At 49.8% G+C, this 19,584-nt stretch overlaps 2 protein-coding genes across 10 annotated transcripts in view; one reads left to right on the top strand and one right to left on the bottom strand.

Moving 5' to 3' along the window:
* The window catches only part of LOC140418772 (uncharacterized), a 159,673-nt gene extending 152,296 nt beyond the window's left edge, over positions 1-7,377 (top strand). For 4 of the 9 annotated variants that reach the window (XM_072502383.1, XM_072502385.1, XM_072502391.1 and 1 more), the window contains one exon: positions 3,789-7,377. In XM_072502383.1, coding sequence (XP_072358484.1) covers positions 4,143-5,297 — 1,155 coding nt within the window. In that variant the 5' untranslated portion in view covers positions 3,789-4,142 and the 3' untranslated portion in view covers positions 5,298-7,377. Of the gene's footprint in view, positions 1-722; positions 933-978; positions 3,186-3,788 lie in introns of those variants that run through there. The other 5 variants (XM_072502390.1, XM_072502388.1, XM_072502386.1 and 2 more) reach the window with 5 other exon arrangements.
* Positions 7,378-9,899: 2,522 nt separating this feature from the next.
* On the bottom strand, positions 9,900-13,261 carry LOC140418774 (uncharacterized). The gene is made up of 2 exons (XM_072502392.1): positions 13,187-13,261; positions 9,900-12,056 (listed from the first exon to the last, which is right to left on the bottom strand). The coding sequence occupies exons 1-2, from the start codon at positions 13,220-13,222 to the stop codon at positions 10,947-10,949; spliced, it is 1,146 nt and encodes a 381-aa protein (XP_072358493.1). The 5' UTR covers positions 13,223-13,261; the 3' UTR covers positions 9,900-10,946.
* Between the last annotated feature and the right edge of the window lie 6,323 nt (positions 13,262-19,584).

Here is a 19,584-nt window from a genome sequence, read left to right as displayed (position 1 = left end):
CCTACCCAAGTTCAGCCCCTCCACCCTATCCCCATAACCCAGTAACCCCACCCAACACTAAGGGCAATTTTGGATACTAAGGGCAATTTATCATGACCAATCCACCTAACCCGCACATCTTTGGACTGTGGGAGCACCCGGAAGAAACCCACGCACACACAGGGAGGATGTGCAGACTCCGCACAGACAGTGACCCAAGCCGGAATCGAACCTGGGACCCTGGAGCTGTGAAGCAATTGTGCTATCCGCAATGCTACCGTGCTGCCCACTAATTAGTTGATCTGTAACTAATTTCTGTGTATGTGTCAGTGAGTGTGAAAGAGACGAGAGACTGAGATGTTCAAACATCCAGGGAAATAGTGTGATAATAAATAACCTTTCCCTTAAAAATCACCAGTAAGCCTGCTGCTGAAATGTATTTTAAATAAAGAAAAATCACACTGAGGGCAAGGAAATATCACACAAACATCCTGATAATTGACTGGAAATCGAAATGTAATCAAACGCTGTATAACCCCCTTCAGGGAGCTATACAGAGGCTGCAGCCTCTCATGCTGAATGTCTACGTAATTTAGAGATACCTCCAGGCGACAAACATCAGCTTCAGCCTGGGAGTGGGTGAAAAACTGTTGAACTCGAATCTTCGCCGGGCACTAGGACCCGCCTGGGAACAGAAACCTTCAGGTTCCGCCCATCAGCTGTTGCATCACCGAGACGCCAGCGCATGCGCTCTGCTTCCCCAAGATGGCGGCTGTGAACCAGGGCCTGGTCCCGGGAGAGAGAGCTGACCGGCGGTGATGTGACCTGAGGATCACCGCACCTCAGGCAAGGGGCCAGGTTGGGAAGGCGGTGCCTTCAGGAATAACTGGGAAGGTGATGTTTGGTCAGTTGCTGCAGTCTGTGTAGTGAAGGTGCTGTCACAGTGGTGTGAGGTGAGGAAGTACAGGATTATCACCCAGCAATGATCAATTAAGGGGAATGTAAATCCAGCTCAGGCTGCTTTCAGATTGGAAAGGGAGCTAAGGTGTGTCCTCAGAGCTGGTGAATGTTGTGGCTTTGGCAGTTTCTCTATAAAGTCCTTCTCATTCATTCCCTCTCTTTACAGCACAAATAGAGGCCCTTTGGCCCATTCATAATAATCTTTATTATTGTCACAAGTAGGCTTACATTAACACTGCAATGAAGTTACTGTGAAAATCCCCTAGTCGCCACACTACGGCGCGTGTTCGGGTACACAGAGTGAGAATTCAGAATGTCCAATTGACCTAACAAGCTCAACGTTCGGGACTTGTGGGAGGAAACCGGAGCACCTGGAGGAAACCCATGCAGACACGGGGAGAACATGCAGATTCCGAAGCCGGGAATCAAACCCAGGTGTCTGGTGCTGTGAAGCAACAGTGCTAACCACTGTGCCACCATGCCGCCCATAAGATTATTAGATTACTAGGTCTGGGTGAATTGTGTCCCAGGATGCTGTGGGAGGCGAGGGAGAGATTGCAGCGGCTCTGACCCAAAGTTTCAACCACAAATTAGGCCTGCGTTCGGTAGAATTTAGAAGGTTACGGTGTGATCTGATTGAAGTATTTATGATATTAACAGGAAAAGACAGGGTAGATAAAGACAAACTATTTCCACTGGTTGGAGATTCTAAAAGTAGGGATCATTGTCGAAAAATTCGGGCTAGACCATTCAGTAGAGATGTTAGGAAGAACTTCTTCACACACAGGGTGGTAGAGGTTTGGAACTCTCTCCCACAAACAGCACGTGAAGCTCGATCAGTTGTTAAGATTAAATCTGAGGTAGAGTTTTGTTAAGCAAAGATATTCAGAGATATGGAGTTAGGTCACAGATAGGCCATGATCTCACTAAATGGCAGGACAGTCTCGAGGGGCTGAATGGCCTACTCCTGTCCCTATGTGTATTTCTGTGATTCTGAAGTTCAGACAATAATACCATGACAGGGGCAGCACGGTGGCGCAGTGGGTTAGCCCTGCAGCCTCACGGAGCTGAGGTCCCAGGTTCAATCCCGGCTCTGGGTCACTGTCCGTGTGGAGTTTGCACATTCTCCCCATGTTTGCGTGGGTTTCGCCCCCACAACCCAAAAATGTGCAGGCTAGGTGGATTGGCCACACTAAATTGCTCCTTGGAATAAAAATGAATTGGGTACACTAAATTTTTAAAAAAGAATACCATGACAGGGAAAGAGTCCGGATTAGAACCTGAGTTAGTCCGAGCTGCAAACCATCCCTCCAGATCCTTGCCCTTCATGGATTTAATGAAGGCCAAGGCAATAGTTGGATTACTGAAAGACTTGACGGAGTTGTTGGATACCATTTTTCGGGTCTCACGATAAAGCCTGACGTAATTCACTCCCCACAGGATTGAGCTGCCTTTGAACTTCATCGAAGCATGAATGCTTTGTTTGTGTTGCTGCCGAAAGTCCTGAATCCACCCTCCCTCCTGGGGCCAGACGCCACCTCACCGTACCAGTCTCCAGGACCTTCTGGCGATCTTTCCAGTTGTGGAAGTGAATGATTACAGGCCTGGGATGAAAACTATCCCTCAGCCTCAGAGATACAATGCACCCTTTCTAATTTGAAAAACCCAGGCTTCACATCCAGCTTGAGAAAACATGGCTTCTGGTCCTCGAAGAATTGACGGGAGCCTTACCCTCCACACCTTCTGACAGGCCGACGACTCGGATGTTCTTTCTCCGACCCTCAGTTCTCCAAGTCCTCCAGGACCTCCGCCAGCCACTCGGCTTGTTTTCAAAGGATTGAATTCTTGAGGAGGCATCTTGCTGAACGTTCAGGATTCTCTCCTCCGGATCATCGAGCCTCTTCATGGTGTTTTGCAGCTGGGCCTCATGAGCTCACAGATATTGAGTCAGCACACTCCGCCTCTGGTCAATAACACGGATAATATCAGCAGTCATCATTTTCGCCGCCTCCCAGAGAGCTCCGGAGAGCTCGGGGTCGAGAGACCTCCCGAGTGTCAGGCCGCCATGTTGAAAAGGGGGCTCCATTTCCGCTGAATCCACCTGCGCTGTTTTATTGGTGCATTTCTTCACTTTTTCTGGCATAATCCTACCAGACCGAACCCTGAAGTCTTCCAGGACATAACAAATATGAATTCAGGATTAGGTAGATGAGTGCCGGGCGATCAGGATAAGTGACAGATTATAGGTGAGTGGCACCAGAACCTGCAGAAAATCAGCTACTCCCATGCCAGTGTCACATGCCCCCCCCCCCCCCCCACAGGGTTATGGGGAACTGGCAGGAAAATGGAGAGAAAGCTGAGATGAGGAGGGATTTCTTTATTCGAGGATGTGGTGAAGCTTTGGAATTCTCTACCCCAGAGGATTCTGGAGCTTCAGTCATCAAGTATTTTCAAGATACAGATTGATAGGTTTCTAGATATTGAAGACGTCGGGGGATATGGGGGATAGTGTGGGAAAACGGTGCTGAGGTAGATTGACCAATGATCCCATTGAATGGTTCAGGTTCGATGGGCCGAATGGCCGACTGCAGCTCATATTTGTTATGATCCCCTGGACAGGAAGCTGTAAGCTGGGATGTATCAGTCAGCCTGAATCAGCACCTTCAGGAGAATTAGGAGGGTGAATATTAGATACAGCAGAGTAAGAATGGAGGGGAGAGTGTGTGGAATGGAGATTTACAGCTTTTGGAGAACAATAGAGGAAATAATATTTCATAGAAACTAGAATTGTCTGTTCTGAGTTTCTATCCTGTACTGACAGTGATGAATTTTGTAAATTGTTTTTACAGGATATTAGATGAGAAGGAATTACAGACAGAAATCTCAATCATCACGTCTCGATCTGACAGTCACTCCCTTCCTTGGATCCTGAATATCATCGGCCTTTCAATCTAGAAGGAAAAATGTTTCCCCGAACTGTCAGCAAAATATTTCAACCATCAGTGTGACTGAAAAAGCACCGAGACCCACACAACACACACCCGAGTGAGAGAGTTCCGGTGAACTGACTGTGGAAAGAGCTTTAACCAGTTACACAGCCTGAAAAACATCACAACATTCAGAGTGGGGAGAGACCATACCCGTGTTGTGGACAAGGCTTTGACTGATCATCCAACCTGGAGAGATGTGAGGAGACCCAAAACATGGAGAAACCGTGGAAATGTGAGGACTGTGGGAAGGGATTCAGAGCCCCATCTCAGCTGGAGATTCATCAACGCAGTCACACTGGGGAGAGGCCGTTCACCTGCTCAAAATGTGGGAAGGGATTTACTCAGTTCTCCAGCCTGCAGGCTCACCAGCGAGTTCACACTGGGGAGAGGCCATTCACCTGCTCCAAGTGTGGGAAGGGATTTACTCGGTTATCCACCCTGCAGACACATCAGCGAGTTCACACTGGGGAGAGGCCATTCACCTGCTCTCAATGTGGGAAGGGATTTACTGACGTATCCAACCTGCGGAGGCACCAGCGAGTTCACACTGGGCAGAGGCCGTTCACCTGCTCTCAGTGTGGGAAGGAATTTACTTGGTTATCCACCCTGCAGACACATCAGCGAGTTCACACTGGGGTGAGGTCATTCAACTGCTCCCAATGTGGGAAGGGATTTACTCCATTATCTGACCTGCGGAGACACCAGCGAGTTCACACTGGAGAGAGGCCATTCCCCTGCTCTCAGTGTGGGAAAGGATTTACTCGAGTATTCAACCTGCAGTCACACCAGCGAGTTCACACTGGAGAGAGGCCGTTCACCTGCTCTCAATGTGGGAAAGGATTTACTGACGTATCCAACCTGCGGAGGCACCAGCGAGTTCACACTGGGCAGAGGCCGTTCACCTGCTTTCAGTGTGGGAAAGGATTTACTCGAGTATTCAACCTGCAGTCACACCAGCGAGTTCACACTGGAGAGAGGCCGTTCACCTGCTCTCAATGTGGGAAAGGATTTACTGACGTAGCCAACCTGCGGAGGCACCAGCGAGTTCACACTGGGCAGAGGCCGTTCACCTGCTCTCAATGTGGGAAAGGATTTAGTCAAGTATCCAACCTGCAGTCACACCAGCGAGTTCACACTGGAGAGAGGCCGTTCACCTGCTCTCAATGTGGGAAAGGATTTACTGACGTATCCAACCTGCGGAGGCACCAGGGAGTTCACACTGGGCAGAGGCCGTTCACCTGCTCTCAGTGTGGGAAAGGATTTACTCAGTTATCCCACCTGCGGAGACACCAGCGAGTTCACACTGGGGAGAGGCCGTCCACTTCACAATGTGAGACGGGATTGCATGTTTCACCACACCTGCTGTGACACCAACAATTTCACAATTGATGACAGGGGTTGGATTCTGCTGTTATTGTTTCTGCTCTACACCCAGGGCTGCATTTTGTTCATTCTGACAGGTGGTCAGTGAGGATGGTCGGAGGGTTTCTTTCTGCTGGACTGACCGGTCTCACCACTTTGTCTCCAGTGGGCTGATGCTCTTTGAGCCTTGTTGCTAATACCTGGCTTCAAATTGCACAAGGATCACAGAGTGAAAGGGTGTTTGGAAGTTTGAAGATATTTAGTTGCCATTTCTGTTTGGAACCCAGCAAAGCATGCCACGTTGTCATGGAGAGGGGCCCGGGTGATTACATGGTTCTTTTGTTTAAGTTATCTGGGCGTTCCTCACAGAAGAAAACTATCAGGGTACGAGGGGCAAGTTGTCGGAGGTGGACTGGGAAACTGATTGGTACAGGGAATACCTCATGTTTAAGCAATTATTACATATTTATCAGGGTTGGTTATCTCAGTTGAGTGGACGAATGGTTCGTGATGCAGAGCAAGGCCAACAGTGAGGATTCAACTCCTGTACTGGCTGAGTTTATTCATGAAGGCCCCACCTTCTCAACCAGGTCCCTCGCCTGAGGTGTGCTGACCCTCAGGTTAAATCACCTCCAGTTAACTCTCTCTCTGTCAAAGGGTAGAGCAGCCTATGGTCCTCTGTGGTTGAACAACTTTAATTTCACATATATTCAACAAATATAGGTTCCTTTAAGGAACAAAAATCCAAAGGCAAAGTGTTGTAACCGTGGCTAACAAGAAAAGTTAAAGATTCCATGAGATCCATTAGAATTCAGCAAAGGAGGACCAAGAAACTGATGAGAGCAAACTGGCGAGAAACATAAAAAACGACTGGAAAAGCTTCTACAGGAATGTGAAAAGGAAAAGATTAGCAAAGACCAATGTGGGTCCATTCCAGGCAGAGACAGGAGAGTTTAGAATGGGGAGTAAGGAAATGGCAGAGAAACTAAACAACGTGTGTCTGTCTTCACAGAGGAAGATACAGAAATTGTCCCCAAAACACCAGAGAACCAAGGGACTGGCAGAGATTAGTATTGGTGAAAAAGTAGCACTGGAAAAATTAATGGGGTTGAAAGTCAATAAATCCCCAAAAGCTGATGACCTACATCCCAGAGTATTGAACGAGGTGGCTGTAGAAATCTCTATTCCTCATTCTAAATTCTCCTGACTCTATCCGGAACGGACAAAACTTTGTCTGAGACAAACGTTTCCTTTTTACGTAGCCACAGAAGCTTTAACAGTCCATTTTTATGTATTTTGCTAGTTCACATTCTATTCTATTCTCCCTTTGTTTCTCAGTGTCTTGGTCGAAGAACTGAAGTAAATCCTCGGGAATGAATCATCACTTTGGACAGGTTCTGAGACAATTAAGTTTCAACTTCCAGGGCAGATTAACTATAATCGTGGAGTGTGATTTTAGATTGTCTCAAGGGCGAAGTTCTAGTTTATAGTTTAATGTGTAGGTTTCCGAGTTAAAGTAGCTTCTAGTTTGTTTTTTTGTTGCATTAAAACTCATAAAACGTTAAGTCCCGTCGTGTGATCCTTTAATTTGTTGACTGGGAATTAGATTTTTTATAAGAAGTTGCTGACCTTTATGGAGATCCTAATCCACAAGTTTTGTCTTCCTATTTGACCCTCGGGCACCTTTCTGTCTCTATTGCTCGTGTCAGTGACAGCCAGGTGATGGAGCTGAGGGCTGAATTTAGCTGAGAATAACGGGGCCTGTGCCCCAGTTGGGGAACTGCCATGGGCGTTGCTAATAGAGACAGGAAGGTGCTGGAGGACTGACTGGGAACTGCACCTCCAACCAATCAGCGGTGGGGGGGGGTGACCGGGGCTGACGGTGATGTGACCCCCAGGGTTCAGTGCCTCCGTGTCCAAAGCGGGGAGTCACGGGAACAGGGTACAGAGGAGCCGAAGGGAAACCATTTGGGTCCAGAACATGGTGAACATCCTGTTACTCTGGTTGTCTTTGATCCTCAAGTAATATTCTGTTAGTTTTTTTAACCATGTTCTGTTTCGTTAATAAACTTTTAACAGGAAAATATTTGAATTGGTTGAACTTGTCTTGATTAAATTTATTCACTTTAGGAAAAATGGGTGAAATGGGTTGACAAGCTCTTTAACAGAAAGTGAGTCCCTCTAAGGTAATTGGCAAAGGAGCCAGAGGGGTTGAGGAGATTTGATTTTTCTTTTGACACAGTGTTTGAAAATGGGTTTAAGGAATCAATCGTGACTGACTAATTTATCAAGGTTCTCTGAGGAAGTAACAAGGGATGTCAATAAAGGGGAACCTGTAGATGTGCTTTATCTGGATTTCCAGGAGGTATTTCCCAAGATGCCACTTCAAAGGTTATTACACAAAATAAGAGCAGCGAATGAGCTGGGGTGAGGTGGACCCTGGTAACATTATGGACATTGAAATATCTGGTCTCAGTGATGGTGTGGATATGGGGTCAGAAACTCATCTTGGGGTCAAATCTGACACGGAGATTGTGCAGAGTGTGGTTCAGCCTCAGACAATTCCCAGGGAGAGGGATGGTCTCGGGAGTTAGGGAACGGAATTTGTAGTGGTGATTGAAGTCGATGACTTTGGTCTTCCCAATTTTTAATTGGAGGAAAGCCTTTCATCCAGTACTGGATGTGGGATACGCAGTTTGATAATTGAGTGACAGTGGAGGAATGGAGCGGGATGGGGGTGAGGGAGAGCTGGGTGTTGTCAGTGTACATGTGAAAACTAACACGGTGCTTTTGGATGATGTCACCTCACGAGAAATATGAGGGGCTGAGGATAGATCCTTTGGGAACACCGAGTATAAGGGATTTGGAGAGGAAAGGGAGATTGGAGATCATAGAATTTATAGGGCAGAAGGAGGCCATTCGGCCCATCGAGTCTGCACCGGCTCTTGGAAAGAGCACTCTACCCAAGCCAACAACCCCACCCTATCCCCATAACCCAGTAACCCCACCCAACACTAAGGGAAATTTTGGACACTAAGGGCAATTTAGCATGGCCAATCCACCTAACCTGCACATCTTTGGACTGTGGAAGGAAACCGGGGCACCCGGAGGAAACCCACGCACACACGGGGAGAACGTGCAGACTCCGCACAGACAAGCTGGGAATCGAACCTGGGACCCTAGAGCTGTGAAGCAATTGTGTTAACCACTATGCTACCGTGCTGCCCTAAATGTCTTGGAAATTTGTAGAGATGGTGGGGTCAAGTGTTATGTTTAGGATAGGAGATGATGCTGCATTAAAGTGAGAAGGACAGAACCAAATGAGAGAGAACTGGAAACATATCATCTAGCATAGAGAGGTTGGATGGTCAACTGTTTTGTGAGAATGGAGTCAAGGGAACAGAAGTTGGGTCTGATGGACAATATAAGCTCGGAGGGAGTGAGAAGATTGGAGAGAAACTGGAGAAAGATCCAAGTTCAGGGCTCAGACGAGGAGGAACTTTAGACAGTTTGGTCTGGTGGGTTAGTGGAAGGGAGGGAAGTAGCAGAGGCAGCTGATCAGATTGCCCCAATCTCAGTGACAAAGAAACCCCATGAACTCCACATACTTGTTGTCGGAGGTGAGGATGGATGAAACAGGGGGAGGGGGGAGAACATTTCAAAAGGAAGAACTTTTGTTAGAAATATTTTGAAATACTTGATGCACATTGTTTCACGCAATGCTGATTTATTTGACTTTTACCTGGAATATTAACCCCTATAACTGAGCTGGAGTTTATTTACTGTTAAGGGCATAGCCAAAAAGGAAATTTGAGACATTTGTCCTCCCAGTTTGTCTTTGCAATTTGTATAGCACAAGGAGAGGTTGTGAACCAGAGAAATGATGTCCCTGACTACTTGTGATGGTTTCATTGCAAAGTAAATGTTTATGATGGAATAGGAAAATAAATAAAATGATATAGAAGTACACTTAAAATAAGGCAATGGCTTCACACATCCCAATACTTTAAACAGTTCCAAACAATCTTAATTTAACTACCTCAGAGCGAACCTTCCCCAATCTGTCCAGCAACGCCTTATAGATTTTAAGATCTATAAAATGCAGAAACCTTGTCCCAAACTGCCTTTACTCCAATTTGCTGCTGAGGTTAACCAGCAGTTAACGGGCTTTTCAAATCTGGCTTCCTTCACACAGCTTTCTGGGCTGAGATTCAAACAGCATCTTCACAGGTTTCAGGGGCTTTTAACAGTAACTTAATTTGAAGCCTACTTGTGACAATCCGCATCCCCTTAACTACATTCTTTCCCTTTGATCTCTCCATCACTTTACCCAATTTCTTTTGAACTAATTTCTCCCAGAATTGATTAACATAATCTCTTTACTTTAACATTCATAATTTTAAAAAGTGAATTTACTTTATCCATATTTCATTCATGACACCTTTCTTTCACACCTTGTGTTGCTCTGTTTCTCTGGTTCTAAATATGGGGGTTAATATGGTCACCTTCCTTAATCCTAATTGTGTTTGCTTTAGTCGCCAGGTATCTCTCGATACCGCCACAAGGTTCAAATCCGAATACTAATCAAAGAGCCAATACACCAGTTAGTTAGTTCAAAGTCAATACTATTTATTTACACACACAGTAAGATCTACACATGCACAAAGTACCACAAACTAAACTATCTCTAACACTAACGCCTGTACTTAGCTTCTGGTGCCCACTCAGTCAGGGGATCTGTTGTTCGGATCGGAGGTTGTTGGGTACGAAGAGGTACAGGAGAACAGCTAAGGTCGTCGGTCTGGTAGCGCGCGTTGACCTTGAACTTACTTGCTTCTGGTGCAGCTGGTGGAAGGGTCTCTCCGCTTTGAGAGCCAATTCCAAGAGAGCGATTCTCTCGTGGGGGGTTCCTTCTTATACCCGGAGGGGCTTCGCACGCTTTTAGGTGGGCCTTAAACTTGGCCCCAATTAATCGGGCCGCTTCTCGATCACTGGTATTGATCTTCACCAATAAAGGGGTAGGTGCCCTGATAGCTGAGCGTGTCTTTGGTAGCCGTTGGCCTTGCTTTGTTTGTGCTTTCGGTTGGGGAACTGGCGCCGGGATGCCTGAAACAGTATCGGTTACCTGAGTGGCTTTCCTTTGTTCCCGGAGATGGGCCATCAATATGCGAATCGACCTATAGTTTCAATTCCGCCTGGGAGCTGTCTCCCCAATCTGCATTCGGGCTCTGTGCCTGCTTGTTTTCCTAACATTGTCCACAGTTCCCTATATTATTTGCGAGCGTCCATTTTGTATTCTGGAAGTGGCCATCCCAGATGGCTACACTTGCATATTTTATCTTTTGAATCACAACACCCATTTACATCTGTTTCTGTTCGCTACCCAACCTGACTACATTTTTTCGGTAAACATCTGGTTTGAAGTCTAGCCGGGCTCATTAACACATCAAACTCAGTTTAAATTCACACAGCTACTCTATCTCCCATCGTAAGGACCACTTCACCAGTTGCATAAAATGATAATATTACACATAGAAAATAGTTCAATTTCTTAGATTCTTCTGACAAATTTTCTTGATAAAACATCAGTAGAAATCAATATTTATGAACAAGGTTCATTCCTGGATGTGATTAACAGTAAAATACAATCACTAATTATTTACAAACACGCTGGTGACTTGTCAGAATGGACAACCGAGTGAATCTCTTCCCACACACGAAGCAGGGGAACGGTCTCTCCCCAGTGTGAACTCGCTGGTGTCTTTGCAGAGTGGATGACTGAGTGAATCCTTTCCCACACTCGAAGCAGGTGAATGGCCTCTCCCTGGTGTGAATTCGCTGGTGTACAGTCAGTTGAGATGATTGTCTGAACCCTGTCCCACAGTGAGAGCATCTGAATGGTCTCTCATCAGTGTGAACAAGCTGATGGCGCATCAGATCCACAGGACTTTTATAGCACTTCCCACAGTCAGTGCATTGAAATGGTCTCGCTTCAGTGTGAACCTGCTGGTGTTTCAGCAGGGTGGATGAATCGCTGAATCCCTTTCCACACTTGGAGCAGGAGAATGGCCTCTCACCGGTGTGAACTCGCTGGTGTTGTAGCAGCCCTGATGATCGAGTGAATCCCTTCCCACATTCGGGGCAGGTGAACGGCCTCTCTCCAGTGTGAATTCGCTGGTGTACAATGAGTTCAGATGACTGCCTGAACCCAGTTCCACAGTCCAAGCACCTGAACGGTCTCTCATCAGTGTGAGCTCGCTGATGGCGCATTAGGTTGAGGGAACTTTTATAGCACCTCGCACAGTCTACACATTTAAAAGGTCTCTCGTCCGTGTGAACCTGCTGGTGTTTCAACAGAGTGGAAGAATCAGTAAATCCCTTTCCACACTTGGAGCAGATGAATGGCCTCTCCCCAGTGTGAACCCGCTGGTGTTGTTGCAGCCCTGATGATCGAGTGAATCCCTTCCCACACTCTGGGCAGGTGAATGGCGTCTCCCCACTATGAACTCGCTGGTGTCTCAGCAGATTGGATGACCAGGTGAATCCCTTCCCACATTCTGGGCAGGTGAACAGTCTCTCCCCAGTGTGACTGGGCTGATGGGCTTCCAGCTCCGAAAGGGATCTGAATCCCTGCTCACAGTCCCCACATTTCTCCGCACTGCTAGCATTGCTATTTTCTTGCATGTTAAAAATCTGATGATATTCAGATCCTGATGTGATGTCTGTTTTCAGTTTCCCAACTGCAAATCCTCCCCTTCTAACACCCTGTGAAATTGATTTAAAACAGAAAAAAAGGAGTGAGAGAGAACCCACAAAAACACAAAGGCAGCTTGTGAAATTGAGCTGAATTCATCTGGTCATTTGTGGGGCCGGCACTGGGAGAAAGTGACCATGAAAACTGTTGGGTTGTCACAAAAATCCAACTGTTTCAGTGATGTCCTCAGGGAAGGGAACCTACCATCCGGTCTGGACCTACACAGGATTCTGGCCTTTATATGAACAAATGAAATAGGAGCAGGAGTAAACCATAAGCCCCATTGAGCTGCTTCAACGTTAACTATGATAATTGCTGATCTTGGTTTAATCTCCAATTTCCTGGCCTCCTCCTCAAATCCTTTGATTCCCTGAAAAATCTCTCCATCTCTGGGTTAGAAATTTCTGCCATTTTAATCTTGGGAAGACTGAAGCCATTGTCTTCACTCCCTGCTACGAATTCCACTTCCTAACCATTCAATCCGTCCATCTCCTCAGAAACTGTCTGAGGATTGTGCAGAGTTGAGGGGCTGAATGTCCTCCTTGTGCACTGACGGGATTCTATGATTGTCAGTCTAGGATAGAAATTTCCAACGTTCTTTCTCCTGCTCCCTAATCCAGAATGACCGATCATGCTCGCTGCTGTACTTTGCCCCTCGTTGTCATCAGCAGTCCTTCAATTTGAGGATGACGTCAGCTCAGAGTCTTGAGTTTCTGCCATGATGGACAGAACCACAGATCTTGAGACCATGAGGTATTGGGATCAGGAGAGCAAGATGTATTTCCCTTTCTTTCCATCAATCCATCGCCCCAACATTCAGACATTGGGACTCAAAGGGTGATGTAGATTGATGGACATGTTGCCTCCATTCTGAACAATGGGTAACAAGCTCCTCCCACTCATTGAAACATTGCCCCCTAGAAAGATGGCGGCCAGGCATGCGCCATGGTGCACACATTCCAATAAAGATGGTGGCCATTAACCCAGGCTGAAATTGAGGAACTGCAGCCCCGCTCGGTACAATCTGGGTCTGGTAAACACTTTTCCGAGGTTACTGACTCACACAAGGTGCTTCCGCAGCGTTTCCGCCATTCCCCGCGATCTCTCCCTCTCTGCATGTTGTTAACCAACGCTTACTTACTGCGGGTGTAAAGAAGCAACCGCTCTTCGTCGCCATTACCCACACTGCGCATGCTTCAATCACAGCAGGCCCCGCCACTCTTTCACTCCGATTGGTTGGAGGACCAGCCGCTCCCGGTCGGTCCACCAGTCCTGCCCCACCTGATCCTATTGGTCCGGAGCCGCTGTCAATCACCTGGGCATTGTGACAGTTTCAAATGGTGAGAGCGGCCACAGTCAGTATCTGGAGAACCATAACTAAATTTTGTTTTCATAAAATAGTGAATTAGTCATGGTTTGTTGACAGCATAATATAATCAATTTCTGGTGTGTGTTACTCTGTCGCTGTTATAGATCATAGAATTTACAGTGCAGCAGGAGGCCATTCGGCCCATCGAGTCTGCACCGGCTCTTGGAAAGAGCACCCTACCCAAGGTCAACAGCCCCACCCTGTCCCCATAGCCCAGTAACCCCATCCAACACGAAGGGCAATTTTGGACACTAAGGGCAATTTAGCATGGCCAATCCACCTAACCTGCACATCTTTGGACTGTGGGAGGAAACCGGAGCACCCAAAGGAAACCCACGCACACACGGGGAGGATGTGCAGACTCCGCACAGGCAGTGACCCAAGCCGGAATCGAACCTGGGATCCTGGAGCTGTGAAGCAATTGTGCTATCCACAATGCTACCGTGCAGCCCTAATAACCTTTCAGACAATAACCTTTTAAAGAAATAAATTTAGAGTACCCAATTCATTTTTTTCCAATTAAGGGGAAATTTAGTGTGGTCAACCCACCTACCCTGCACATCTTTGGGGTGTGGGGGTGAGACCCACGCAGACACAGGGAGAAGGTGCAAACTCCACACGGACAGTGACCCAGGGCCAGGATCGAACCCGGGTTCTTGGCACCGTGAGGCAGCAGTGCGAAGTACTAGGCCACCGTGCTGCCCCCTTTATTAGACAATAACCTGCCTTTTATTCCAATTCTGGTGTATGTTACCACTGCAGGTCCTGGGCTGATTGGAGTCTGGTATAATAAACAGAGTCTGGTTCCAGTGTCTCCGAGGTCATTTCAACGGCAGGTAAGCTGACATTAATGGAGACAAAAGGCCCAATAAATATCCAATTGTAATAGGAGGACAAGGTGTAAGGAAGCAATGATATTTTGAGGTTTCTGTGTTGTGGTGAGTGTCACTGAGAGGTGTGGGATAAAATAGGAATGGAAACATGACAGAGACACGTGTGACTGACTCCACCTGACTGAGAGCTGTTATACCCAAGGGGAGAGCAATGAGGACATGGGGAACTCCAGAGATTTCTGATATCCGAGGTACATCTGTTGGAGGTACTGAAAATGTTCAGATCGTTCTTGCGGTTCTCAAGTTAGGGAAATGTATCTGACAGCTCATCAAAACCAAAGTTTTAATCTTCTCTTTAAGACACTTTGTGATTGAAAAGGTCAAATGGACTTCCGGGTGCGGCGATGACCAGCTAAGTCTCACGTTTCGGCAGCTCCCGGTGGAATGGATTTTTGGGCTCTTAATAGGAGCCCCAACGGCAATTTAAACGGCCAAAAACACTGTGCGGTAAACTAGAAGGGAATCCCCCGGACACGCATGGAGAAAGGAGAGGATAGCAGCCGGATTGCGGAGGATCCTCTGGAGCAGCGGCAAGGAAGGCAAGCTCAAAGCAAGATGGCGTCGGAAGGTGGCCGTTTGTTATGGGGCCCAGACCAACAAGAGTTCCTGTGGCGCTGTGTGGAAGAGCTGAAAAAGGAATTGAAGAAGGAGTTGTTGGCCCCGATATTACAGGCGATTGAAGGGCTAAAGGAGGAGCAGAAGACTCAAGAGCAGGAGCTTCGGGTCATGAAGGCAAAGGCTGCTGAAAGCGAAGATGAAATACAGGGCCTGGTGGTGAAGACAGAGACGCACGAGGCGCAGCACAAAAGGTGTGTGGAAAGGCTGGAAGTACTGGAGAATAATTCGAGGAGGAAGAATTTAAGGGTTCTGGGTCTTCCCGAAGGCGTAGAAGGGGCGGACGTCGGGACATATGTGAGCACGATGCTTCACTCGCCAATGGGATCGGAGGCCCCGACGGGCCCTTTGGAGGTGGAGGGAGCTTATCCAGTTATGGCGCGAAGACCAAGGGCAGGAGAAATACCTCGAGCCATAGTGGTGAGGTTTCACCGCTATAATGACAGAGATGGTCCTAAGATGGGCGAAGAAAACTCAGAGCTGCAGGTGGGAGAACGCGGTGATCCGCGTATACCAGGATTGGAGTGCGGAGGTGGCGAGAAGGAGGGCAAGTTTTAATCGGGCTAAGGCGGTGCTTCACAAAAAGATGATCCAGTTTGGAATGTTACAACCGGCGAGATTGTGGGTCACACACCAAGGGAAGCACCACTACTTTGAGACGGCAGAAGAGGCATGGACATTCATTGTGGACGAGAAGCTGGAATAGTCTGGCGAGAGAAAGAACTTCTGGGACAAAGTGGTGGGGTGATTATGTGGGGCGAGGAAAAAAGGGGGGGGGGTGATTTTTCAGTTTGTTAATCTTGCGATCCTGTAACTTTTCTCTCTTCCCCATGATGGGGGGGGGGGGGGGAGGAGGAGAGTATGAGGAGCTCTGGGCGCCGGTCATTAGGGGCGGGGCCGAGAGGGAAACGCGGGCTTTGTTCCCGCGCTATGGTAATTATGGCGGGAACAGGGACGCAGGAAGGAGGGGGCCTCGCACAGTGGGGGCCGAGGACAAGGGGGGAAGCCGAGGTCAGCCAGAGTTCGCTGACTTCTGGGAGCAGCATGGGGGGTGCAAATACGCTAGGAAGGGATCTAGTGGAGGGGGGGTCGGGGGGGGGGGTTTAACTGGGTTGCTGCTGCAAAGGAGAAGGGGGAGCTGTTATGCGATGGGGTGGTCGAGGCGGGAGGGCGCCGTCAGGGGGATACACGGGTACGTGGGAACCGGGTGAGGAGCTGGGTTAAAAAAGGGGATGGCTAGTCGACAAGGGGGGGGGGGTAAAGAGCCCCCCAACCCGGCTGATCACGTAGAACGTGAGAGGGCTGAACGGGCCGATTAAAAGGGCACGGGTACTCGCACACCTAAAGAAATTAAAGGCAGATGTGGTTATGTTGCAGGAGACGCATCTGAAACTGATAGACCAGGTCAGACTACTTAAAGGATGGGTGGGGCAGGTGTTCCATTCGGGTTTGGATGCGAAGAACAGGGGGGTGGCTATCTTGGTGGGGAAACGGGTACTGTTTGAGGCAAAGACCATAGTGGCGGATAGTGGGGGTAGATATGTGATGGTGAGTGGCAGATTTCAAGGGGAGGCGGTGGTTCTGGTGAACCTATATGCCCCGAACTGGGATGATGCAAATTTTATGAGGCGTATGTTGGGACATATCCTGGACCTGGAGGCGGGAAAGTTGGTAATGGGGGAGATTTCAATACGGTGCTTGATCCAGGGCTGGACCGATCGAGGTCCAGGACCGGGAGGAGGCCAGCAGCGGCCAGGGTGCTCAAGGACTTCATGGAGCAGATGGGAGGAGTAGACCCCTGGAGATTTAGTAGGCCTAGGAGTAAGGAGTTCTCATTTTTCTCCCATGTCCACAAAGTATATTCACGGGTAGACGTTTTTGTCTTGGGAAGGGCACTGATTCCGAAGGTGACAGGGACGGAATATACGGCTATAGCTATTTCGGACCACGCTCCACATTGGGTAGACTTGGAGGTAGGAGAGGAAAAAGAACAGCACCCACTCTGGAGAATAGACATGGGCTTATTGGCAGATGAGGGGGTGCATCGAAAGGTACTTGGAGCTTAATGACAATGGAGAGGTTCAGATGGGAGTGGTCTGGGAGGCGTTGAAGGCGGTGGTTAGAGGGGAACTGATATCCATAAGGGCACATAAAGGGAAACAAGAGGGTAAAGAAAGGGAGCGATTGCTGAAAGAACTTTTGAGGGTGGACAGGCAATATGCGGAGGCACCGGAGGAGGGACTGTACAGGGAAAGACAAAGGCTACATGTAGAGTTTGACCTGCTGACCACGGGTAAGGCGGAGGCACAGTGGAGGAGGGCACAGGGTGTACAGTATGAGTATGGAGAGAAGACGAGTCGGCTACTGGCCCACCAATTGAGGAAGAGGGGAGCAGCGAGGGAGATAGGTGGGGTGAGAGATGAGGAGGGAGAGATGGAACGGGGAGCGGAGAGAGTGAACGGGGTGTTCAAGGCATTTTATGAGAGGTTATATAAGGCTCAGCCCCCGGAAGGGAAGGAGGGAATGATGTGTTTCTTGGATCAGCTGGAATTCCCTAAGGTGGAGGAGCAGGAGAGGGTGGGACTGGGAGCACAGATTGAGATGGAGGAGGTGGTAAAAGAGATTGGGAGCATGCAGGTGGGGAAGGCCCCGGGACCGGACGGATTCCCGGTGGAATTTTATAGGAAGTATATGGACTTACTGGCCCCGCTTCTGACGAGAACCTTTAACGAGGCTAGGGAAAGGGGGCAGCTGCCCCCGACTATGTCGGAGGCAACGATATCGCTCCTTTTGAAGAAGGAAAAAGACCCGCTGCAGTGTGGGTCCTACAGGCCCATTTCCCTTTTAAATGTAGATGCTAAGCTCTTGGCCAAGGTGATGGCGACGAGGATAGAGGACTGTGTCCCCGGGGTGGTCCACGAGGATCAAACTGGGTTCGTTAAGGGGAGACAGCTGAACACGAACATACGGAGGTTGCTAGGGATAAGGATGATGCCCCACCAGAGGGGAGGCGGAGATAGTGGTGGCGATGGACGCCGAGAAAGCATTCGACAGAGTGGAGTGGGATTATCTGTGGGAGGTGCTGAGGAGATTTGGTTTTGGATAAGGGTAATCGGATGGGTACAGCTGCTGTATAGGGCCCCGGTGGCGAGCGTGGTCACGAACAGACAGAGGTCTGATTACTTTCGCCTTCATAGAGGGACGAGGCAGGGGTGTCCCCTGTCTCCGTTACTGTTTGCATCGGCGATTGAGCCCCTGGCCATAGCACTGAGGGGCTCCAAGAAGTGGAGGGGAGTGCTCAGGGGAGGAGAAGAACACCAGGTATCCTTGTATGCAGATGATTTATTGCTGTATGTTGCGGACCCAGTGGAGGGGATGCCTGAGATAATGCAGACACTCAGGGATTTTGGGGGAATTTTCAGGGTACAAATTGAATATGGGTAAGAGTGAGCTGTTTGTGGTGCATCCGGGGGAGCAGAGCAGGGGAATAGATGACTTACCGCGGAGGAAGGTGACAAGAGATTTCCGGTACTTAGGGATTCAGATAGCTAGGAGTTGGGGAACCTTACACCGGCTTAATCTAACAAGATTGGTGGAACAGATGGAGGAGGATTTTAAGAGATGGGACATGGTGCCCCTGTCACTGGTGGGTAGGGTGCAGGCGGTTAAAATATACAATCCAATATACATAGCCTAATACAAATATTTATACAAAAACACCCCTGAGGACCCGCCCGGGCCCTCCCCTCCCCTCCCCTCCCCTCCCTCCCCCCCCCCTCCCTCCCCCCCCTCCCTCCCCCCCCTCCCTCCCCCCCCTCCCTCCCCCCCCTCCCTCCCCCCCCTCCCTCCCCCCCCTCCCTCCCCCCTCCCTCCCCCCCTCCCTCCCCCCCTCCCTCCCCCCCTCCCTCCCTCCCCCCCTCCCTCCCTCCCCCCTCCCTCCCCCCTCCCCCCTCCCTCCCCCCTCCCCCCTCCCTCCCCCCTCCCCCCTCCCCCCTCTCCCCCCTCCCCCCCCTCCCCCCCTCCCCCCCTCCCCCCTCCCCCCCCTCCCCCCCCTCCCTCCCTCCCCCCTCCCTCCCTCCCCCCTCCCCCTCCCTCCCCCCTCCCCCTCCTCCCCCCTCCCTCCCCCCCCCCTCCCCCCCTCCCTCCCCCCCCTCCCTCCCTCCCTCCCCCCCTCCCTCCCCCCCCCTCCCTCCCCCCCTCCCTCCCCCCTCCCCCCCTCCCTCCCTCCCCCCCTCCCTCCCTCCCCCCCTCCCTTCCCTCCCCCCCCTCCCTCCCTCCCCAGGGAGGGGGAGGGAGGGGGGGGAGGGAGGGAGGGGGGGAGGGAGGGAGGGGGGGGAGGGAGGGGGGGAGGGAGTGGGGGGGAGGGAGTGGGGGGAGGGAGGGGGGGAGGGAGGGGGGGAGGGAGGGAGGGGGAGGGAGGGAGGGAGGGGGGGAGGGAGGGAGGGGGGGGGAGGGAGGGAGGGGGAGGGAGGGAGGGAGGGGGAGGGAGGGAGAGGGAGGGAGGGAGGGAGAGGGGGGGAGGGAGGGAGGGGGAGGGAGGGGGAGGAGGGAGGGGGGAGGGAGGGGGAGGGGAGGGCCCGGGCGGGTCCTCAGGGGTGTTTTTGTATAAATATTTGTATTAGGCTATGTATATTGGATTGTTTGATTTTATTTTGGAGAGTT

This window comes from Scyliorhinus torazame, chromosome 5 (assembly GCF_047496885.1).
Source record: "Scyliorhinus torazame isolate Kashiwa2021f chromosome 5, sScyTor2.1, whole genome shotgun sequence".
Taxonomy (NCBI): domain Eukaryota; kingdom Metazoa; phylum Chordata; class Chondrichthyes; order Carcharhiniformes; family Scyliorhinidae; genus Scyliorhinus; species Scyliorhinus torazame.
The sequence above is the reverse complement of the archived record's forward strand: the minus strand, read 5'-3'. Positions and strand labels throughout refer to the sequence as shown.